Source organism: Chrysemys picta, chromosome 10 (assembly GCF_011386835.1).
Source record: "Chrysemys picta bellii isolate R12L10 chromosome 10, ASM1138683v2, whole genome shotgun sequence".
In the NCBI taxonomy this organism is placed as follows: domain Eukaryota; kingdom Metazoa; phylum Chordata; order Testudines; family Emydidae; genus Chrysemys; species Chrysemys picta.
The window spans coordinates 58,625,257-58,649,192 of NC_088800.1; the positions used below are offsets into that span (position 1 = coordinate 58,625,257).

Here is a 23,936-nt window from a genome sequence, read left to right on the forward strand (position 1 = left end):
ATCATTGCTTTAACCTTATCCCCAGTTAGACTTTTTAGCAGTGGGGAAAAGGCAGTGGAACAACTGAAAGAAAATGATCACAGATCAAATTTTTCTCATTTACACTCCTGTGGAGTTGCTCCAGTTCTATGGATGTAACTGAGTTTGGAACTGTGACTAGGCCCATAGGCCTCCTGCAGGAGGCCTCATGGTGCTGCCACACTCATCTCAGGAAAGGAACAGTGGAGATAAGTCCTTCAAATGGCCTAGAGAGGCTGCAAAGTGCTAGCCAACCAGAGAGGCTACAGAGAGCAGCCAATCAGGACCCAGGAGGGCCATATAAAAAGGACATGTAGAGCCAGAGACAGGCAGTTCCTTGCTGGAGCCGGAGGAGTGCATATGGTGCTCCTGGCTGGCCAAAAGGAACTGCAGCACCATGGACAGCTCACTGCCAGCAGGGACCAGGGCAGTGAGGAAGAGCTCCTGGCTGCCTGCTGGGCCTGAACATAGAAGAGCTTGGTGAAGTAGTTTTAAGGCTAACAAAAACCTATCAGCATATTGTCTTATCTATCCTTTGCGTTCCCCTAGGTAGGCATGACTTAGTCTGGGTGTCCCCTGTTCTCTCTGGGCACTGAGTTACAGCTTGTTTGCTGCAGAGCCTGGCTCTCAAGTTAGCCTCTCTTGTGTGCTGACTCTGTGCCCTTGTCAGCTTCCAGCTAAGCTGACCACCTTCCCCTTTCATTTCTGCCAAGGGCACCCTTTTAACCCCTCAGGTTCTTTGATCTCAGCCTGAGGCTGAGAAGAGAAAAACCTCCTATTTTGGATGGTTCTTCCCCCAATTGATGGCCCAGCCATTTTAATTCTTTTGAAGCAGGTACCTGAACCTCCTTTGATTGAATTCTATGCATTTGGCCAGGCAGCAATACAAATTTGAATAGGGGAAAAACAAAGTCAAACCCAATATTCCTAAAAACATCATATGGACACTTTCCCGGTTAGTCACAGGCTTTGAGAACCGAACCTGTGCCTGTCTGGCAGCATATGACAGTACACAGAAGTACCACTAAGCTCCCACCAAACTAGCTTAGCTAGCCTCCAAAATCAGCCCCCTTGACACCAGTTTTATTGAACCGTGTCCGAGACCGAGGGAGTAGGGACTGAGGAATAAAATGTTAATAAAAAGGGGCCACCTGGGATTCTCCACTATGAGGATGGAGATCCAGGTTTAGTTACTGTTCCCAGGCATAGAACGCTGTTTAGCAGTGTGATAAACTCAGGACAGATGGCTACAAGGGGGCGGGGGTGTAGAAAACAGTCCCAGAAGGTTAACAGGCCCTCCTCCCTATCAACTGAGGAGGGGTGATTACAGGTCAATCAGGTTCATCTGAGGAGGGGTTACCAGAAATCAATTCGGATCAGCTGAGAGAGCATTACCTGAGGTTAATTAGGAGCAGCTGATACCAACTAAGGGCTGCCTGAGACCTTTTTAACCCCTCCCCTGTTGGGGTGGGGGGGGAGAGGGAGGGGGGAAAAACAGTAGGAGTCAAGCTGCCAGTAGACTAAGAGCAGCAAGCCTCACCAGGAGGGGAGGCTGCATTCCCTCTCATAAGGGAGACAAACAAACCCAAAAGACCGGCTGAGAGAAGGAACGGACTGCCCCTTTGCAGCCAAGGGGGACTGTTTTACCCAAGCCCGTGTCGCCAAGGCTAAAAACAGCTGAGGCTGGTGAGACAGAGAAGGTGCCTTGCCACAGCAATTAGAGCAGGAGCTGGCAATCAGGACTCCTGGGCTCTGTCACTGTGACCTTGAACATGCCCAGTGAATGAGTTTTCTGTGGTCGAAACATTGAGATTTTGAGGGGAAGTGGTACGAAAGAGGTGACAATGAGGAGTCGGTTATCTCTCAGGGCTGTTGTAGATTCTCTTTCCTTCTCCTGCAGAGAAGTTAGGGGGAAAACCTACCCCCATAAATAATTTATAGTATTTTGATTTAATTAAATGACTTTCAAACTAGCACTTAATTTTTTTTTCTCCATTGACTTTAATTATAGATTATTAGCCTGAGGCTCATAAATCTGAAAAAAATGGTTTCTGGTGACATTCTTTTCTACATCATTTAGGATTATCGAAAGGTCAAAAATAACTTCAAAGTTAATTTTACAAAGAGAAACACCACAGAAGGCAGAAGACATATCCTAGTTAGTAATATCATTAATGAAAGAATGTTACAGAAATAATAGAAGAAACTATGATCAATACAGTACCAGCTCCAGAGCCAAATTCCAGCAGGCTGTATGTACTGCTGAGGACCAGAAAAATCAACTGAGGAAGCAATGGCTGAAACTCTTTTTCACTGAAAAATGCAGATTTGGGTTGGCCATGTTTTGCAATGTGTGTCAAAGTCAGTTAGTTTAGTTTAATCTCCTTCCCACCCAAATTCTAAACCAATCAAAATGTTTTGTTTTGACACTGACAGATTGAAATCTTTTGTTTTTTTTCAATTCAAAATGACTTTTGTTTCAAAACTTACTTAAATTTTATTAAAAAAAGAAAACAAAACCGAAACACAATATTTCACTCGACCTTAAATTCCCCCCCTCACACAAACTTTTTGCCCCAAAATTTGAAAAAATCCTTGTTTTAGGTCAGCCCAAAACAATTTTCCCCCCAATTATTTTTCTTTTCAGCTCAGCCAGGAACCAAAAAATCAGTCATGCACACAGCTCTACTTCAGGTTGCTTATACTGGCTTCAAGAATGTGGAAGTTGTTGTTGTATTATGATCATGTTTAAAGGCCCTGAGATGGGTGCCCCCACAGTGCTGGACACCGTACACATGCTGCAAGAGACAGTTTCTGCCCAAATAGCTTGCAATCTAAACAGATACGACAGGAGAAAAGGGTGGGAGGGGAAACAGAAGTACAGAGAGTGGAAGTAACTTGCCCCAGGTCACAGCAGAGATGGGGATAGAATCCAGGTGTCCTGACTCCCAGTTCACTGCCCTGTCCACTATGTCAGTGTTTCTCAACTTTGGCTGCTTGTCCATCCTTTCATTCAAAATCAAAAGATTTTTCACAATCTTCCCCCCCTTCACATTTACTATACAAGTATGAGTGAAAAATGTCACAATGCTAACACATTTGTGTGTTTTGTGTTTAGAAGCTGACCTAGAATAGTTGACTTTGAAGGGTAGAAGGATGCAGGGAGTGGGATTTTCTTTGCTTTTTATGGTAATACAATTTCAACGCCTCATGACCCACCTGGTTGCTTTTTGCAATACCTCTGGGGGGTCTTGAACCACTGCCCTAGACTTCACTGCCTCCCAACTTGCCTTAGAGTGGGTGATAATCATGTGACTAACTGGCTTCATATACTTTTTTGTTAATGTTTTGAATGCAATTCTCTGTAGCCTAAGAGGTTGAAATCATATTGTGGCCAAATCCTTTTAGAGGAATTCCTCACATCCCTAATTCCAACAAACAGTTTAATAAAACACTATGAAAACAAGTGGGTATTTACTGTTCTTTCCCCCATTTTATTAACATAATCAACTTTATTCGCAGCAATCAATTTACAATATTGTTGGTTTTATTGGGACCATTATTTTCTGTTACTGCTGCATTCCTTTATTACAATGATCACAGCTATTCCAGTTATGTTTATTATTCTTGAAAATGCTTGTGCATGATGACTTTTTGTAGTCTGTTTCCTCAGTATAAGGAGTTTGGGACTCCGTGCTACTTTTGCACTTTCCTTTGCACTCTGCTTTCAGTACAAAACCCATTGAATTGAACCTAGAGCATCAGTTTGGGCTTTATTACTGTTCCACGTTAGTGTCAAATCCATATCAGCTCTCTTGCTGTGTGAGGGTGAATTTCTTTGTTTAAAAAAAAGCTACATTTTCCATGGGAAACAGAATTACCAGAACAGAAATATCTGAGATAATGTAATTCAAGAAAGGCCATATAAGGGTATTCTAGAGTGTCATCCTCCTTCAATATTATGGTTTAATGCTCTAGCTCCTCATTCTACCATTCCATTGATTTTTTTTTTATTATTCCAGCCTTTTCAACATACCTCCAGTGAAATAAATCTTTCCTCAAATTTCCCTTCAAGGTCTTTTAACAGTGGATCGATTTTATTAATTTTTTAAATCTTGTTTATTACTCTAAAACCTAATATTGATGAGTTGACATTTGTCAACATTTAATTTAATTACCAACAGTCCAGACATGCACAGATGGTTTAATATTTTAAAACGACAATGGCCTGTAATAGTTCTTTGTATTCATCTAGGCACTGAGTTAGGCTAAAATAGGGATGAGGGACTTTGATCTGGGAACCTCAAATTGTTCTGTGGACACTAATGAAATAAGATTCCAAAGATCCCTGTGACCAGATGAGTCTTAACCATATGCCATTTACAAATTGGGAAACTGAGGCACAGGATGCGTAAATGACCTCTCTGTGTGTTTGTTGCTCTCTTGTGCCTTACTGAATTCAGCTTGTGTACAGTCTCTGGGCAGGAACCATCTCTTGTCATGCTATTGTATGCCACCTGGCATGTTATTGGATGCTCAAACCCTCCCTGCCCACCCCCATTCCTCCCGATTTAAAAATTTGCCCAAGGTCAGCCAGTGTGTCAGTGGAGAGGAGAGAATGCAGCACAGAAATACTGACTGCCAATCCCCGATTCTAATCACTATGAAATTTTGTTCATTGCTGACATTGATTAGACCAGACTTCAGCAGGGAGCTAGGTGACTCAGGGGATCAGTAATGGCATATTAAATCTTTTGCCTCAAGGTTAAAAGCCTAAAGTCAGCCAAGACTGGTAGTGGCCAAAGATTGTTTGTGCTTCACCTCTGCTTTTGCATCCTCCCACCTCCAACGGGGATCCCACCAGATTGGGGTGGGGGCTCTGTCACCTTGGAAGAACAAACTTACACGTATGCTGCAGACTTGTATTTATTTACATTTACACACACTGAGAACTGTGGTCCACACATTCTAGCTACTCTTGATAATTCCCTGCCATTGGAGGGGCCTGGAGCGCTGGTGGCCCCTTGGTCTTACTTGTTGCGTCCCTGATTAGTCTCCTTAGTTCTGAAATGCTTTGGTCTAACTCAAGTCTTCCTGTAGGGGTATGTGGGTGAAATTTAATGACCCGTGACATACAGGAGACCTGATTAGATGATCTGATGGTCTCTTTTGGCCCTTAATCTCTATGAAACTTTAAACTACCAATATCAAAACTCCATTGTCGCTATACCTCAGCCATCCTCTCCTCTGTAAACCCAAGCCTCAAAGCCAGGCAAATTGAAACTTAAACCATCTTCTTCTTCCAACAATTAATCATCCTTGCAATTTTCCCCACTTCTCAAATTCTTGGGGAAAATGGATGGACTTCATCTTAAATCCTAAAACCATCCAATCCAGCCTATTTCAGCCCAAGGCAGGAGGAGCGAATTCCAAAGCTGTATGGCCTCCACAGAGGACCAATAGGGCTCCAGGTAGATCTTCAAGCTAAACAGTATGGTATGGGGGAGTGTCACAGAGTGATCGGCCTCTTTAAGGGTGGGGGGGGGGAGAGGGAGCCACATCTGTGTCATAATCAATTAGCTGCTTCCTAGCCCAAAGGGGCTGAGGACAGAACTCCAGGGGAATGAGCTTGGGTGCTTGGTGCTCTATCCTAAAGCCAGAAAGACTCCTGAAAGTGGCTAGGAACGGAGCCAAGAGTAGCTCCTGAAGGGCAGAAGAACCTTTTTGTTCGTTGGGACTTCTTAGTTGGACTCTTGCTGGAAGGGATTACGTTTTGTATGTGACTTGACCGGAGGGCTAAGCCAAATCTCCTGGTATATTTCTCCACAAATCTCCACATTAAATCCTGGTATATTTATTGAAAAGATGAATCCCTTTTCTGAATAAATTTCTTGGTTCAACCAAACCTCTCGTTTCTGGTTAGGCTATGCTGAAGGATCTTGTGGCATTTGTGAATTGGTGCCCCAGTGTAGGCGCACTTAATAATGGGACTCTTTCACAAAAGGCGGTTGGGTGATTCAACCGTTGCTCTGATATCCTCCACCGAAAGCATACCAATTATCCTGCATTGTGATAGAATGTTGGCAACATCATTTTGATAGAAAGAAAACATTTCCGCTTTACTAAAGATTAATTCATCAATCTCCACAAAGTTGCCATAATGGACCAAGAAGTGCAATGGATTTCTTTATGGTGAATTCTGTCCAAGACCATGTCCCAGGCAGCCCATGCAAGTAAAATTTTGATGAATAGAGTTCTCATGCTGAGTTAGTTGGCCTGCAGCAATCAGGTTGCTGTAATTGTAAACAACAGTTCTTTGGTTTGTGGAAGAATGCTTGCAATCTGCTATAGGGTAGCTGTGGAGTTAAGAACCAGATGCAGCAATTTAACATTTACCTGCCAGATGAGTGATGAGTCACCAATTCAGATGTCAGTCGTGTTCTTCATTAAATGCGCTTGCTGAACAATCACTTATAAACTCAGAGGAAAGGGAGGGGACAAAAAAAGCTCAGATTATGAGTGATGGGGGTGGAGCGGAACAAATATGCAAAAGTGTAATTGGCAATCAGACAAATGCAAGGAATCAGACACAAATTGCAAACACCAGAGGAAATACAGCACAAAATCCTATAAAATGCAACCCCAGTGTAAGATAAAGATCTTTAGGGCCATATTATTAAAGCCTAACACAAAACAAGTGCCTGTCAAAATGCATGTGGAGCACTATGCTGTACGAACTCACTGTTGCAAACACAAATACCTATTAGCTGGTAATTACATACACCAATGGATAAGCAGGCAGTTATCCTGTTTGCATATGCAAATACGGCTTTCTGCAAGGACAAAGGCAACATGCACATTATAATGTTCTTTTGTCCTTTTGGTTTTGTATCCTATGAGGATATTGAGCCTGATTCAAACCCCACTGAAGTCAATGGAAGAACTCCCATTGACTTCAGTAGGCTTATCGATTTCTTTGGATGTGCCACCAGCACTTAGCTGTGAGGTGCGAAATAAGTCACTGATATAACCACTGCTTAGCTAACATAGCTTCAGTGTTGCTTGATGTAGTACTGTCCATGTTCCATTCAAGCAAAGGGATTAAGTTACTAAAATGAAAACCAAAGTACAGGTATCGTTATATAGTGTCAAGACTTTCTATGGTACCTGGTTCTGAGCTGTGATCCATAATGGCAATACCCCATTGTCCCACCACTCTGTCTTGTTTTGGGTTGCCTTATGAGAAAACTTCCTCAGGGTCTCTGGGTTAAACATCAGATTGTGAATCACTCCATGATCTTCAATCCAGCGACCTGGAATGCAAAAGAGGATGAGACAAGAGATAAACATGGGGGATGTCCCTGAAAGGAAATAAATAAGGATGTCACATAGGTGTGATGTGGCAGATCCTGGAACACAATGCAGTCTTGAACAAGCTCTTTCCAGATAAATGGATTCAATTGTTCCAGCTAACTGGGAAGAAGTATAAGGAAAAGATAGGGCAGGGGTAGACCTTCCTGGAACAGGCTGGCTTACCACTATTGCTGTCACAAAAATCACTGAAGATGAAGCTAGCAATGAATGGCTTGAATTTCCAAAGGGTCAAATCTTGATCATATTGAATTTCATGGAAGAACTCCATATTGGTGCAAATAAAGCAGGATGTGGCCTAAAGAGTTATAGCTAGTTAAGGCAAGACTATTACACTGCATTTTAATAATTCTATTGTTTTACTAATTTCATTTTTACCACAGTTTTGTTTTTTGTTAGCAGCCCTTTTCAGTCTCACTGAAGGAGTTGGTGAAAGTGAGGTCAGAGGGGGAGCTGGATGTTTGGTGGTTTGGTGTGTCTGTGTTATCCTGCCTAGATCTGATGGGCTGGGTAAGGAAGAAAGAGTGAGTAATATCTGGTCCTTTTTCACATATTAATTCTTCATCAAATAAACTATTTCATGAATAACTGTTTTATGCTATTTGATCAGCTCAGTAGCTGGTAAAATTCTGTTTCTTAAGTAATAGTGCTAGATTCATCATGCTTTTTCATGATTTTGCCTACTATGAAGCTCCATGTGTCCTCAAGAAATAATAATGATGCATATTAACAAACAGAAATCATCATCACAGGTTCTGATGCTGTGATGGGAATGTTAGAAATCAAACCTTTGGTGACAGTCCAGATTGAATTGTTTTCTTCCTTTTATAAATTCCCATTGGGATACAAATCCCTTTTCCTTGGGGTTTGAATTGTGCTGGATAAGAGGAAGTGCTGAGCTCTCTGAATAGGTGCTTTGGGCCTGGAGAGCACTCTTGGGGAGAGAGTGTGATTTGGACTATACATCCACACAGGGGAGTGAGAAGTGAACCCCGCAGTTACACTTTTCAGGGACTGCCCAGACACTGAATCCAGAGGGATAGATGTGAGGGGGTGGGCGGGGTGGGAGGGCTTACAGGCCACTTACTCCCTTTTTGGAGCAGGCGGGTGGGTTGAGGAATGGGTAGAATCTCGGACCCATCCCTTGCCTGCTGGGCAGCATTGCTGAGTCAGTGTGGTAGGGGGTGGATGGGGAGTGTGAGTAATTCACTGCTGGTACAGGACAGCAGTACCTTGCCACACACCTTCCCCACCCCACCTCTCTCTGAAAAACAAGAGAGACCTGTAGCTCCCTGAGCCCCAAATCACTGGTATGCTCCTGGGCTGATGCAGCTACATGGCTCCCTTTACTATGAGCTATGTCCTTGTGACAAACTCTAGCCTTCAATACATTTTATAGGATTTATCATGTTGATAAACTGAGTAAGAGAGCTGGTCATCATATGACTTCCATTTAAACCTGGATACAGATGAATGAACATCAGTGGCTAGATTCATGAGCCTGTTTCACGTGACAAACTCTGCTGGCAACATGGACTGTGAGGAAAGCACAAGCAAATGCATAATTCACTCAGTTCCAAACAGCCACTCTTCATACTTCGCCTTGTCACTCTGAGTGCATGGAGAAGTGCAGTTAGTCTGGCATTGCACAGTACTAGATGATTTCATGCAATTCACCAGGATTTCTAGTTACATATTATTAAAGTAGGAGTGAAACAGTTTTCCCGGCCTGTGAGGTTTTTAAGAATTGAAAATTTTCCCATCCCAAAATGGGATAAAATGTCAATCTTGAAAATTTTTGTGAACTGAGAATCTGTTTTTCCCGTCAGGTCAAGTCAATTATGTGTTTCAATAATATTGGATATGTTTATTTTGATTTTGATACTTTTAAATCTTTCTTTTTAGTGTAAATTAACAAACTTAGAAAAGTCATTCTGAATTGAAAAATGAAACTTCTAAAAGAAGTCAGAATGGGATGTTTTGACAGTTTTGAAATTTTATTCAAAAATGTTTCAAACAGGAATATTGATCAAATCTGGCTTCCTTTTGAACAGCTGCAGTGAATTGACATCTTCCAATCTAAAAGTTTTGTCGGCAAAATATTTTGTTTTGGGTCACTGTGACGTTGAATTCCATTCATAGAAAATGTCCATTTTGGCTAAACTTTTCTGGTTTCTTGACTAAACAAACTGCACAAAACAAACATACCCCAAAAAACAAAAGTTATTCAGTCTTCAGTAAAAAAAAAATCTTAAACCAATTTTTTTAACTGAAAACTGAAATTGTTTATCAAAAATGGTTTTAGAAAACTGAATATTTTTAATAAAAAAACAAATATTTTTAGAATTTTCTTATGAAAAATAATGAGCATTTTTTGACCAGCTTTGTACACCTGTTTCAGTGCTGGCAAAGGTCCCTGCTTCTGGAAGTGGTTATATGCCTGTGACCAATTCTTATCTCTAGTGTCAAGGAGTTCCATTGTCTAGGCCAGCTCCTGTGAAAGTCCCAAACCCTGCAGTCCCCTTTCAGTCAATAGTTTCACAGTTCCAATGTAATGTAGCTGTTGTGAGAGGTCATGGTTGTGGACAGAGAGGAGATTTTCTAGTTCACTAGGGCCAGTCTCATGGAGGGCTTTGACTATCAGGACAAAGACTTGAACTGGACTCTGTATTCCATGGGGAGCGAGGGCAGAGAGTAGTGCACCAGCATTCTGTGGAGACCATTGTAGCAAACCAGATGGGCCGCTGTGTTTTCTGCTAATTAGAGCTTTTCTCAGAGGCTTGTTTTCATTCCAATGGGTAATGAAATGCAAGCCTGGAGGAGGATGAATCACTGTGGCCAGGTCAGTGCCTGAGAGGATGGAGCAGAACCTTTGGGCTCTTCATAGACAGAAGAGGACATTTTTTTGCTGTCATGGTTATTTGGGCATCCACCAGCACTGAGGAGTTCCAAAGGACCCCATGGCTGTGGATCAATGTTAAACTGGAGAGCAGATGCCTTTAATGGTGGGAGATGTTATGGAGGATGCACATTTTATTCCTCTCAACTTATTATTGCAACAAGAAGTTAATACTTTCTCAGTGAATAAGGGCTCATGTACATTCAAAGGTAGCTTAGTGTCCAAATTTCTGAATTAATGGACTCTTAGGGATACATTCTGCCCTAAATCACACCACTTAAATTCAGTGGTTGTAAATCAGGGCAGAATTTGGCTCATAACCTTTCATTAACCCCCAGTTCTTTGAATGTTCCTTTCATGATGTGGCAAGTAAAGCAGATTGGTGAAGGTGGCCTCTCTGTCATGCTGTGGAGTATTTATAAAACATCAAGGAGATTCGCGAGCTCAGGTGCCCAAGTTTGGCTGTCACCCTAATTGCCCGTCAAACAGAAATGTTAACGGTAAATGCTAATGAGTATTTACAGTGAGGTAAGTTGTGACAAGGCTGTTTGCTCTAAACATATTTAGATAAATATTCATGTTTCCAAATTAAATGTATTCCAGCCCCTTAAAAAAATGTGAGGCCTTTGCAAAAGATTCAGAGATTCTATGGCCAGCGATGCCCATTCAGATCATCTTGTCTGGCAGTTCTCAAACTTCATTGCACTAAGACCCCCTTTGGACAACAAAGATTACTACATGACCTCAAGAAGGAGGACCAAAGCCTGAGCCTGCCAGAGCCCCGCTGCCCTGTGGGGGAGAAGCCAAAGCCTGAGGACTTCCATCCCAGATGGGAGGGGGGGGGGGGGGGGAGGGGGACTGTAACCTGAGCTCCACCGCCCAGGCCTGAAGCCTTCAGGCTTCAGCTTCAGTCCCAGACAGTGCGGCTCTAGCTTCAGCTTCAGCCCTAGGTGGTGGAACTCAGGCTTCAGCTTCAGCCCTGGGCCTGAGCAAGTCTAATGCCAGCCCTGGTGACCCCATTAAAAAAAGGTTGCAACCCACTTTGGGGTCTCGACCCACAGTCTGAGAATTGCTGATCTAGTCTGACCTCCTGCATAACACAGGGCAGAGAATTTGATCTATGAATTCTTGTCTTTACCCCGTAATTTCTAGCTGAGCTAGATCACGTATTTTAGAAGAAGACACAACATTGCTTTTGAGGCTACAAGTCACACAGTTGAGGTTATGAAACAATTATCAGCATTGTAATCTGGCAGCTGGACCAGCACAACTCTCTCCTACTGGATGCTTTGAAATGAGGCCCCAGCTCTTCCAGGCTAGCCTGGTGTTAACATTCTAAGAAATATTGAGAAGGGAGTTGCTACTGCTTCTCAGCAGTGCCCATTCTGTATCAGTGAGGCCCATAGCAATGGAGAACTAAGCCTGAAGCCTTTATTCCACTATGTTTACCTAGAACCTTGTGAGACTCCCTGGAATTGTTTGTAAGGCTCCTGCAGTGGCGGGTGAAGGAGGCGAGAGCTTACATAGGAGAAGCCCCATTACTCTTGCCAAATTCCAACTTGGGAGACTGAATTCTGTATGACTATAACTGTATCAGTTGTGTAGCTCCAGCATGGAGCTAGTTGCTTTATGATAAGGTCTGAAGTTGAGGAGCTTATGGTCTAAACAGGAAGAAAGGAACAAAGAAGAGGCAGTGAAAATTCAGTGTGAATGAATAGCGTAGTGACCCTTGGTCGGGTTGTTGGCAAGGATTGAAGTTGGAACCTCTAGCATAAATCTTCACCCTCTAAGCAAAAGGACTTGAATCCATTAGCTGGAAGCAAGGACTGGGACCTGTCCTCTGTGGGTCAGCAAAGACATAATTGGGCAGTGTGTTACAGGAGTAAAAGTGAGCATTCATCATTCACACTGCAGGATTTTTTTTGCTTATTATGTTTTTTCTTTGGGTGTTGCATTTATTCTATCTGAGTCCCCAATGCAGTGTCAGTGGGATATGGTTGTGACCCTAAGGCAGCTTTCTGTATGAAGTTTATGTATTATTGTCTGTCAGGGTGTATATGTAATTCCATGGGGGAGGGTGACTAAAGCCCTCCAGGAACTAAGAACAGTGAGGGGTGACTAGGCTAATTTACTCAGACTGTAACTCTCCAGAGAGATTCCATCCCCTGGGGAGACCTGCATATACTGGTTCCAATTGGATTCTTCCGAGACCAACAGAAAAAGGACTTTTGGATAAACAGTTCAAACTGATTCAGGGCCTTTCTTCTGATCCATCAAATAGACAGGACCTTCTCTCCCATGGTAGCCCAATACCTGTGGAGGAGTTGGAAGAACTTGACCTACTGGGGCCCCATAAGACTGATGGATGACCTCTGCTGGGATTTTAGCTTGCATATTGGCACTCTTATTGTTTTTTATGTTTGTCTGTAATGCTTTCACTTTAAGAATAAGTGTGCTTAGTTAGAGCTGTGTGGTAATTCCTAACAGCTGGCAGTTATGTTGATATAGCCTCCAAGGAGAGCACAAAGCAGGTCTGCTGAGGCAGTCTGACTTGCTGGTGAATTCACAGTATAGCCAGGGAACTGTGCAGCCTGGAAATACCTTGGTCAGGGGGGAGAGAGATGCATGTCTGGGGACTGCTGGGGAGCCAGAAACCTGACAGTGGATGCCCTTGCTGGACCACAAGGGGTAAATACAGGTGCAGTTCCCTTGAACTGTGACAATGGTGTTTTTCTTCATTCCTTATTCTAACCTGTTTTGTAGTGTTGCTGTGTGCAGATAAACAGCTGCTGTGCTTCACCCCAGGGGTTGCATATTTCAGTGAGGGGCAAAGTGATTCCTATGCCCCCTATGTATCGCTCTCGCATGATCAGTTAAATTCATAAAAGCTCTTTTGTTTGCAAGGTGTTGTGTTAACAATGACCTTACGTGTATATACTGTAAGCCTAAATTGCTTTTATTCTTGCATGAACAAGATCTGTCAACAGAACTGTGGAGCACTTGCATCCCATCCTGACTGACTGGGTGTAGATATTGGGATAAGAGAAAATAGGGCAAAGCATAAGCTGCAGCACTTAATGGGAAAGGTGTCTCAAGGAACAAGCTAGGTGAACCAGAAATCAGTGACAAGCCATTTAACTATTCCAATTTCATCTGGGTATCCTGACTTTAGGTAACAGGGAGTTTGCTGTTCCACTGTCTCAGAACTGTCAGGCTGTAATATTTTTGAGGGTTTTTTTATAGATTTGTTTGCTGTCTTGAAAATTTATGGTGGACATCTATATCTGTGGTTAATTATATCAGACACCTGCCAAATCGTATTTGCTTATGTAATGCTGCACTTCAACAGAGATCAGGAGACAGGTCTGTTCCTGCCTAGCTATTCTGTTAAGAGGGAAAAAATGCTCTAATTTTCCATCTTGTATGTGGAAATTTGTCATCTTAGAGATAGGCCACTTTGATGGATGGAGGACCTGATCCTGTTAGGTGCTGAGGGCCTCCTGTGTGTTGCTGGGAGCGCTCTGTTCCCATAGATCTCAGTGCTATCTTACAGGATGCACTCAGCAGCTGGCAGGATGGGGCTCTGAGTTTCTGAAATACTCATTACAAGGTGAAGATCTGACCTAGACTTTCCAAAAAAGAGGAAGATATGAAAGACAGGAGAAAACTCTTCTTCCCCTCCCAAGGCTTCCATTGACATTGTCTTGTTTAGAAGACAACCCTATTAAAAGGACAATAGGCAGTGCATTGTGCAGCAATTAACTCGGATGATGGATTTATTTAGGGCCAGATTCAGTTGGACTATTCCTGGATTAAGGGATTTCTCAGTGTGAGTAAGGGTGGTAGAATATGGTTCTTATTGTGGCAATGTAAATGAGAATTAGTCCCTCCATCATTAAACTGATACTGTTGTGTTGCAGTGTGACATCAAGAGATGCAAGTCAGACCAGTAGAACCCACTAAACCCTAAATCTATGATAAATGAGGATATTCCGAACATCTGAGCAAGCATTCAATTCCAACATCCATTCAGTGACAAAGAAACAGTTTGATATCTTCTTTCAAGCATCTGTTTCCTTCATCCTTTCAACTTCCAGCAATGCAATGAACTAGAAGGCTCAAAATATACAGGTGATAGGCTAATTCTTCAGAGGGAGTGCAGTCCAAGTGGCATGGCAAAAGGATCTCACATCAAAGTACTGTAAACATGTACTTGAGAATCCAATCATTGAAAGTGCAGACAAATCATAAAATATTAACAGCTCAAGATAAAAGAGCACAACTGCCTCCCAAACAAATAATGTGCTATACAAAATCTATATACCTGGGACCAAAACCTCTGACTCCAGACTCAATCCAAATGAAATGGGAAAAGCACAAAAGGAAAAGTTAGCCACAGCTATTGCTTCCAGGCTATGGCACATCAAACTCAAGTCTGAGCTGCTGTTCCATCTCTGTTGCTTCTCCTTTTATTGGGTTCAGAGTGACTGGGGAACTGTCTATCAGCTCATCCCTCCCAAAGAACAACATTGTATCTCTGTGGTCTAGTGGGTTAATGGATACGGTAGATGTCAAGAAGTTACTTTAGCACTTCTTTAGGGTACATCTACACTTCAAACACTACAGCGGTGCAGCTGCAGTGTTCAATGTAGACACTACCTATGTTGATTGGCATAGGGAATCCACGTCCCTGAGAGGTGGTAGCTAGGTTGACAGAAGAATTCTTCCATAGATCTAGTGCTGTCTATACTGGGGGCTAGGACCATATAGCTACATCCTTCGGGGTGAGGATTCTTTACACCCTGGAGAGTTGTAGCTATACTGATGTAAGTAAAGTCCTAGTGTAGACCAGGCCTTACTGTGATACAGCTATTTGGAATAAGTGAATAGCACATCAGTGAAATTCTCAGTCTAACCCGCCCAAACCCCTGCTCGCCCCCCGAGTGCCGCGCCGCCCAAACCCGCGGAGTGCTTCGCCGGGCCGGCCAAACCCCTGCCCCTCCCTCTGAGCACCGGGCTGGGCCGGCCAAACCCCCAGAGCGCCGGGCCGCTCAAACCCCCACCCCCCGAGCGCCGCACCAGGCCACCCAAACCCCCAAGCGCTGGGCCGGGCCGCCCAAACCCCTGCCCGCCCCCCGAGCACCGCGCCGGGCCGCCCAAAGCCCTGGAGTGCCTCGTCGGGCTGGCCAAACCCCCTGAGCGCCGAGCGCCTTACCGGGCCGGCCAAACCCCTGGATCACCTTGCCGGGCCGCCCAAACCCCCGCCCCCCGAGCGCCTCGTCGAGCCGCCCAAACCCCTGCCCCGAGCGCCTCGCCGGGCCGGCCAAAGCCCCGCCCAAACCCCCGAGTGCCAGGCCAGGCCGCCCAAACCCCCCGAGTGCCGAGAGCCTCGCCAGGCCGGCCAAACCCCCGGAGCTCCGTGCAGCCCAAACCCCCGCCCCGAGTGCTGCGCCGGGCTGCCCAAACCTCTGCCCGCCCCTCGAGCACCGCGCCGGGCCGCTCAAAGCCCTGGAGTGCCTTGCCGGGCTGGCCAAACACCCGCCCCCCGAGCGCCTCGCCGAGCCGCCCAAACCCCCGCCCCGAGTGCCTCACCGGGCCGGCCAAACCCCCGGAGCGCCTTGCCAGGCCGCCCAAACCTCCGCCCCCCGAGCGCCTCGCCAAGCCGCCCAAACCCCTGCCCTGAGCGCCTCGCCGGGTTGGCCAAACCCCCGGAGTGTGCGCCAGGCCGCCCAACCCCCCCCGAGCGCCGCGCTGCCCAAACCCCCACCCCACCCCTCCGAGCGCCGCGCTGCGCCTTGCCAGGCCGCCCAAACCCCCGAGCGCCGCGCCGGGCCAGCCAAACCCCCGTAGCGCTGGGCCGCGCCGCCGAAGCCCCCGTCCCCCGAGCGCTGCACCGGGCCACCCAAATCCCCAAGCGCCGTGCTGGGCCACCCAACCCCCTGCCCGGCCCCCGAGCGCCGCGCCGAGAGCCTCGCCGGGCCGGCCAAACCCCCTGAGCGCCGAGAGCCTCGCCGGGCCGGCCAAACCCCCGGAGCACCGAGAGCCTCACCGGGCCGGCCAAACCCCCGGAGCGCCGCGCCGCCCAAACCCCCGCCCCGAGCGCCGCGCCGGGCCAGCCAAACCCCCGCCCCTCCCTCCAAGTGCCAGGCCGGGCCGCCCAAACCCCCGCCCCCCGAGCGCCTTGCCTCCCAAACCCCTGTCCCGAGCGCCTCGCCGGGCCGGCCAAACCCCCGGAGCGCTGCGCCGCCCAACTGAGCGCCGTGCCGTGCCGCCAAAGCCCCTGCCTTCCTGCCCAGCGCCGTGCCGCCGAAACACCCCCTGAGCTGCCTGGCCGAAACAAACAAAAAAAACCCTTCGAGCGCCGCCCCGCTGAACAAAAACAAACAAACAAAAAACTAAAACACCGCGAGCGCCCCCCGCCACCCCAACATTGGCCGCCCCTTCTAAGGTGCCGCCCCAAGCGTGCTTGGTCAGCTGGTGCCTGGAGCTGGCCCTTGGTGCCATTAGTGGAAAACAGCATTTGTGCTGAAAGGCTTTAGTTCATTGTTTCCTACGGTGCAATGCAGGGAAATGCAGCCCCATTTAATGCTGTGGGACAGTAGAACCAAGAGGCCTCAACAGAGATCAGTGACCTGCACAAGGTCACATGGCAGGTCAAGGACAGAGTTGGGGATAGAACTTAGCTCTCCTGGATCTGAGTCCTCTGTCCTGACCACTAGCTGACCCTGCCTCCTCTTGTGTCCCTCCTCCCCTTCAAATAACGACTGCTTCAAAATATTTGTATCCATCACGTGGGGGAAGAATCCTGCTTTTTGAGCCAAATAGAGCTAGAGTCAAACTGGTGTGAATGACTGCCCAAGGTGCAGGAAAATGGAGAGCTAAATGCAGTGTGTATCAGCCTGGCTTTGGGTGAGGAAGCCCCAGACTAGTGCAGGAAAGGTGTGGGTCAGAGAAGAACAATGGGGAAGATGGGGGAGAAAGTTACATGGCTGTGGACTGTCCCCAAGGCACATGTGTGCCTGTGGCTATGGAAAATGCAGTGGATGGCTCCATAAGCTTGCTCCCCTTCTCTCCTTGCTCCCACAGTGCCCTTGGGATGCAGCCAGCCACTGGAGTAGCCTTACACGAGCAGGGCTGAAGGTTTAAGGAGGAGCCCATTAACCACACTCATTGAACTGTGCTAAGCTGCAGGACCATAGGCAACCAGCCACATGCAACCACCAGTGAAAAGCCCCATCCAAAGCAAGGGAAGTAAGGACCAGGGAGTCACAAAGCAAGATGGCAAAAAAAGAGCCAAATAAAGGAAAGAGGGAGAGGAGGAAAAGCTGAGAAGAAGGGGGTGAAAGAACCAGTCAGAAAAGGACAGATGAGAGAAAACAGTCAAGAAAAGAGATGGTGGCGGTTGTGTTGGGGTAAGATGATATGAGGGGGTACACTAACCCATGGCAAAGGTAGATCTTTTCTGGTGGAGCCGACCAGGTCTCAGCAGTTTCTAGATTCTAAAAGAAGCATAAAGCTCCTTGTTTTAATTCTGGGAACTTGTGTGAATTCTGAACAGCTTTTGCATGTTCTAAAAGGGCACAGGTATGGGTATGCCTTTGTTCCTCCTTAGTGAATTGAGATGTAGCATAGTGATGATGGATCACCAGCAGCTTGAGGAGATCCATATCTGGTTGAGTGGTTCCTTGAAAATGTCCCGGTGTTGGGACTTGGTGACTGATTACTTGTCATCGGCCATTTGCTTCCTCTTGGTTTGTGCTCTCCTACTGTAAAAAGTGTAAAGGCTGCCCTGCTTGCTTGCTTTTTGGTGGCTTGAGTCACACATTTCTAGGTTTCTAAAGGAGGGAGCAATGCATTATTTTCAGGGTTGAACCTGATACAGACTTTCACTCAGGGACCAGCATTTCTGCACATAGGCTCCTTTCAAACCCATTGCCAAATCCTGTACACTTCTGTTTTGTTTTGCACATGGGTATGATGGTGGTGTTGGTAGTACTTAGCCTGCTAGTTACTATCATTGGTGCTAGACAATGAATCTGTTTAGATATGCACTTAATAAGCCACCTCTTTCTACTTACCACCCTGCTCCTTCCAAATCTCATTCTCGGGCTGGGCACGCTCTAGGATTTTAGCTATTATGCCAGTTGCATAGCCAGCAGTGACTGTGTGTGTGCCCTGATGTAAATGCTGCTGCTTGGCCTGTCCTGCTCTACAGAGCTTAACTTGTTCTGCCTAAAGATGTTTTCAGGGACCCAGGCAGGCATGTAATTGCTCATGTGGTTCTTAGATTTTCAGAGAGTGGGCTCTATGGATCCCTTCCCTCTTCAGAATAAAGATGATTATTTATTATTATTATTATTTTTAATCACTTGTTGCTCTAGGACTTTATTGCTTCACTACTAGTTCCACTTGAATATGGGATATATTATGGAGAGGGAATGACCAGTATTCCTTTGTTCTTCCTTGTGTCAGTGATAGCCCATTTTTCATAACAGTCTTCACTTGGCATTTTTTTTTATCTTCATTTAATTTCAGGGATTTTTCAGTTGCAATGAGCTGCTCCTGCAGGAGTTTTCTATTTGAGTGGTTTTTACAGCCCTGTCTAACTAGGATTCTAAAAACCATCTGCTGTGGCTTTAATTGGATTTGCCAGCAGTAGCATAAAGTTCTCTTGGTGGTGGTGTCTGCTGCAGCGACTTGAGTTTTTGTCTTCACTTTGATTTTTTTTTTATTTGAGGCCCCTCTGACCTACACAGTGTTTGTGTGCTATCAGTTGATCATTCTGGTATGAGGAAGCATTGTCTTCTCCTCTGTGCTAGCCTCCCTGCCGGTCTACACTGGCTGATCTCAGAGCTAGTTGGCTGCTAGCTGATATTTGCTCCATGTTGGAAGAAGTCATTTTGGACAACTTCCAACCCATTGAAACACAGTGGGTTCAAAAATCGGCCGGGGAGTGGAACTTAAAGGTGTGAGCTGTGATTAAATTGACCCAACTTAGTGAGGGAACACAGGTGAAATGGGAACTGGAGACAATCAGTTACATTCATAACAACATTTAAAGCACTTAGGACCCAATCCAAAGTCCACTGCAGTCAGGGTGAGTCTTTCAATTAATTTCCAGGGGCTTTGGATCAGGCCTTTAGATAGCAAAAGTGACGGGCGCTTTGTAGTTTACCTATCTGTCTACTAATCTAGGGTGAGCAAGAAGAATCTGTCAGCCAAGCAGAAATGGGCCGCAGCTGCCACAATTGGATTAAGGTGTGGATCAAAGTTTTTGGAAAGCCTGGGAGTTTTCAAATTTGGGTTTCTGGTTTATGCCCAATTACGGGCCTAACCATGCAGTCTTCATGGACCCAAATCTCTGATTAACTTCAGTGGGAGATGTGGATGCCCATAAACTACACTGGAACAAAAACAAAAAGAGGGTGGAGGTAAGGGTGCAAATTCCCAAGGATGATACCTCAGTAGGGGGCAGATGACCCTACAGTTGCTTCCTGCAGGGTTCCTGCACCTTTCTTTGGGGCACCTGGTGCTGCCCACTGTCTGAGTCAGGATACTGAACTAGGTGGGCCATCGGTCTGAGACTGACTGGCGATGCCTATGTTCCCAAGTTTCTCATGATGTAATGGAAACTAAATGGGCCCGAATCTTTTCTGGAGAACATTGTAGTTTGCAGTGGACTGGCCGGTCATGGTACAGCCATGGGGATGCTATAGTGCAAAGGTTTGCGGTAAATGTGGTGTATCCTGAATTTAGTAAGGCTTTTGGTACTGTCTCGCATGACCTTCTCATTCTGTTCCTCAGGGAACAGATGGGCAGAATCCCCTGGGAGAATAAAAATGAAGGGCAAAGGGGTCCAGGAGAACTGGCTGTATTTTCAAGAATCCTTATTGCGGTTGCAGGAACAAACCATCCCGATGTGTAGAAAGAATAGTAAATATGGCAGGCGACCAGCTTGGCTTAACAGTGAAATCCTTGCTGACCTTAAACGCAAAAAAGAAGCTTACAAGAAGTGGAAGATTGGACAAATGACCAGGGAGGAGTATAAAAATATCGCTCAGGCATGCAAGAGTGAAATCAGGAAGGCCAAATCGCACTTGGAGTTGCAGCTAGCAAGAGATGTTAAGAGTAACAAGATGGGTTTCTTCAGGTATGTTAGCAACAAGAAGAAAGTCAAGGAAAGTGTGGGGCCCTTACTGAATGAGGGAGGCAACCTAGTGACAGAGGATGTGGAAAAAGCTAATGTACTCAATGCTTTTTTTGCCTCTGTCTTCACAAACAAGGTCAGCTCCCAGACTGCTGGACTGGGCAGCACAGTATGGGGAGGAGGTGACCAGCCCTCCGTGGAGAAAGAAGTGGTTTGGGACTATTTAGAAAAACTGGATGAGCACAAATCCATGGGGCTGGCTGCACTGCATCCGAGGGTGCTAAAGGAGTTGGCGGCTGTGATTGCGGAGCCATTGGCCATCATCTTTTAAAACTCATGGCGATCGGGGGAGGTCCTGGATGACTGGAAAAAGACTAATGTAGTGCCCATCTTTAAAAAAGGGAAGAAGGAGGATCCGGGGAACTACAGGCCAGTCAGCCTCACCTCAGTCCCTGGAAAAATCATGGAGCAGGTCCTCAAGGAATCAATTATGAAACACTTAGAGGAGAGGAAAGTGATCAGGAACAGTCAGCATGGATTCACCAAGGGGAAGTCATGCCTGACTAACCTAATTGCCTTCTATGATGAGATAACTGGCTCTGTGGATGAGGGGAAAGCAGTGGATGTGTTATTCCTTGACTTTAGCAAAGCTTTTGATACCGTCTCCCACAGTATTGTTGCCGCCAAGTTAAAGAAGTATGTGCTGGATGAATGGACTGTAAGGTGGATAGAAAGCTGGCTAGATCATCAGGTTCAAGGGGTAGTGATCAATGGCTCCATGTCTAGTTGGCAGCTGGTTTCAAGCGGAGTGCCCCAAGAGTTGGTCCTGGGGCCAGTTTTGTTTAATATCTTTATTAATGATCTGGAGGATGGTGTGGACTGCACTCTCAGCAAGATTGCAGATGACACTAAACTGGGAGGCGTGGTAGATACGCTGGAGGGTAGGGATCAGATACAGAGGGACCTAGACAAATTAGAGGATTGGGCCAAAAAAAAACTTGATGAGGTTCAACAAGGACAAGTGCAGAGTCCTGCACTTAGGACGGAAGAATCCCATGCACTGCTACAGCCTAGGAACCGAATGGCTAGGCAGCAGTTCTGCAGAAAAGGACCTAGGGGTTACGGTGGACGAGAAGCTGGATATGAGTCGACAGTGTGCCCTTGTTGCCAAGAAGGCTAACGGCATTTTGGGCTGTATAAGTAGGGGAATTTCCAGCAGATTGAGGGATGTGATCAGTCCTCTCTATTGGACATTGGTGAGGACTCATCTGGAGTACTGTGTCCAGTTTTGGGCCCCACACTACAAGAAGGATGTGGAAAAATTTGGAAAGAGTCCAGCGGAGGGCAACAAAAATGATTAGGGGTCTGGAGCACATGACTTATGAGGAGAGGCTGAGGGAACTGGGATTGTTTAGTCTCCAGAAGAGAAGAATGAGGGGGGATTTGATAGCAGCCTTCAACTGCCTGAAGGGGGATTCCAAAGAGGATGGAGCTCGGCTGTTCTCAGTGGTGGCAGATGACAGAACAAGGAGCAATGGTCTCAAGTTGCAGTGGGGGAGGTCTAGGTTGGATATTAGGAAACACTATTTCACTAGGAGGGTGGTGAAGCACTGGAATGCGTTCCCTAGGGAGGTGGTGGAATCGCCTTCCTTGGAGGTTTTTAAGGCCCGGCTTGACAAAGCCCTGGCTGGGATGATTTAGTTGGGAATTGGTCCTGCTTTGAGCAGGGGGTTGGACTAGATGACCTCCTGAGGTCCCTTCCAACCCTGATATTCTATGATTCTATAATTCTCATAAACAAACTGGAAATAAAACCTAGATGGAGCTACTATAAGGTGGGTGTGTAACTGGCTGGAAAACTGTTCCCAGAGAGTAGTTATCAGTGGTTCACTGGTTCCAGTGCAGCTGGAAGGGCATAACGAGTGGGGTTCTGCAGGGATCAGTTCTGGGTCCATTCTGTTCAATATCTTCATCAATGATTTAGATAATGGCATAGAGAGTACACTTATAAAGTTTGCAGATGATACCAAGCTGGGAGGGTTACAAGTGCTTTGGAGGATAGGATTATAATTCAAAATGATCTGGACAAACTTGAGAAATGGTCTGAAGTAAATAGGATGAAATTCAATAAGGACAAATGCAAAGTATTCCACTTAGGAAGGAACAATCAGTGGCACATACACAAAACGGGAAATTACTACCTAAGGAGTACTGCGAAAAGGGAACTGGGGGTCATAGTGGATCACAAGCTAAATATGAGTCAACAGTGTAACACTGTTGCAAAAAAAGAAAACATCATTCTGGGATGTTGTGGTGGGGCGGCTGCCCCATACCAGCAGAAGAAGGGTTAAAGCAGCTTTGGCAGGGTTCTGTGCAGCCTCTCTAATCAGGAAAGGGCTCATTGGGAGAGCCAATCAAGAGAAGGCTTGCTGGAGTAGCCCCTATATAAAGGGCTGCTCAGCAGAGCAAAGGCAGTCTCTCCCTGGAGGGCAAGGGGGAAGGACTGTCTGTTGAGGCGTACTGGAGATACTGCAGTGCTGGGCAGGGTAGCAGACAAATAGGGGAACTCTTGGCTGACCATGGCCAGACTGAGGCTCTGAAGCAAGGGCATGGAAGGTACTAGGACTACGGGGGAAGTGGCCAAGGGAAAGTAGGGCAGCGGGAATAGGAGGAGGAGCAGCAAGTGGCTGCCAGCTGTAGGGTCCCTGAGTTGGGACCTAGAGTAGTGGGCAGGCCTGGGTCATACGTTCCCCCCCCCCAACCCCTACTTGCGAATGAGGAGAGTGGCCTAAATCCAGACTGCAGTAGACTAGAGACTGCAGTTGGCCGCTGAGGCAAGTGCAAGGACTGAGGACCACCTGTCCTCCGAAAGGGGGGAGACAGTGGGGTGAGGCACAGCCAGAGGGCCATGTCCCAAAGAGGATGCCATGGTCCAGGAGCGACACAGGTCCAGACGGTGGAGGAAGTGGAAGTAACGGTGAGTGAGACACCACTAGTAAAAGGCACCCTGGTGGTCCAAGAGAGCTAATTCCCAGCATGACCAGCAGGTGGCGCCACAGCAGTGAGTTGGCACCACTACAGATGTTTTAGCAAGAGTGTTGAAAGCAAGACACAAGAAGTAATTCTTATGTTGTACTCCGCGCTGATCAGGCATCAGCTGGAGTATTGTGTCTAGTTCTTGGTGCCACATTTCAGGAAAGATGTGGACAAATTGGAGAAAGTCCAGAGAAGAGCAACAAAAGTGATTAAAGGTCTGGAAAACATGACCTATAAGGGAAGATTGAAAAAACTGGGTTTGTTTAGTCTGGAGAAGAGAAAACTGAGAGGGGACATAACAGTTTTCAAGTACATAAATGGTTGTTACAAGGAGGAGGGAGAAAAATTGTTCTTCTTAACTTCTGAGGATAGGACAAAAAGCAATGGGATTAAATTGCAGCAAGGGCAGTTTAAATTGGACATTAGGGAAAACTTCATAACTGTCAGGGTGGTTAAGCACTGGAA

At 46.1% G+C, this 23,936-nt stretch overlaps 1 protein-coding gene across 1 annotated transcript in view; it reads right to left on the minus strand.

Moving 5' to 3' along the window:
* LOC101943849 (ectonucleotide pyrophosphatase/phosphodiesterase family member 7-like) overlaps positions 1 to 23,936 on the minus strand; it is a 52,381-nt gene that overhangs the window by 21,612 nt on the left and 6,833 nt on the right. Inside the window, exon 2 of the mRNA XM_008162607.4 lies at positions 7,186 to 7,331. Within this exon, the coding sequence (XP_008160829.4) occupies positions 7,186 to 7,331 (146 nt within the window). The remainder of the gene's footprint in view (positions 1 to 7,185; positions 7,332 to 23,936) is intronic.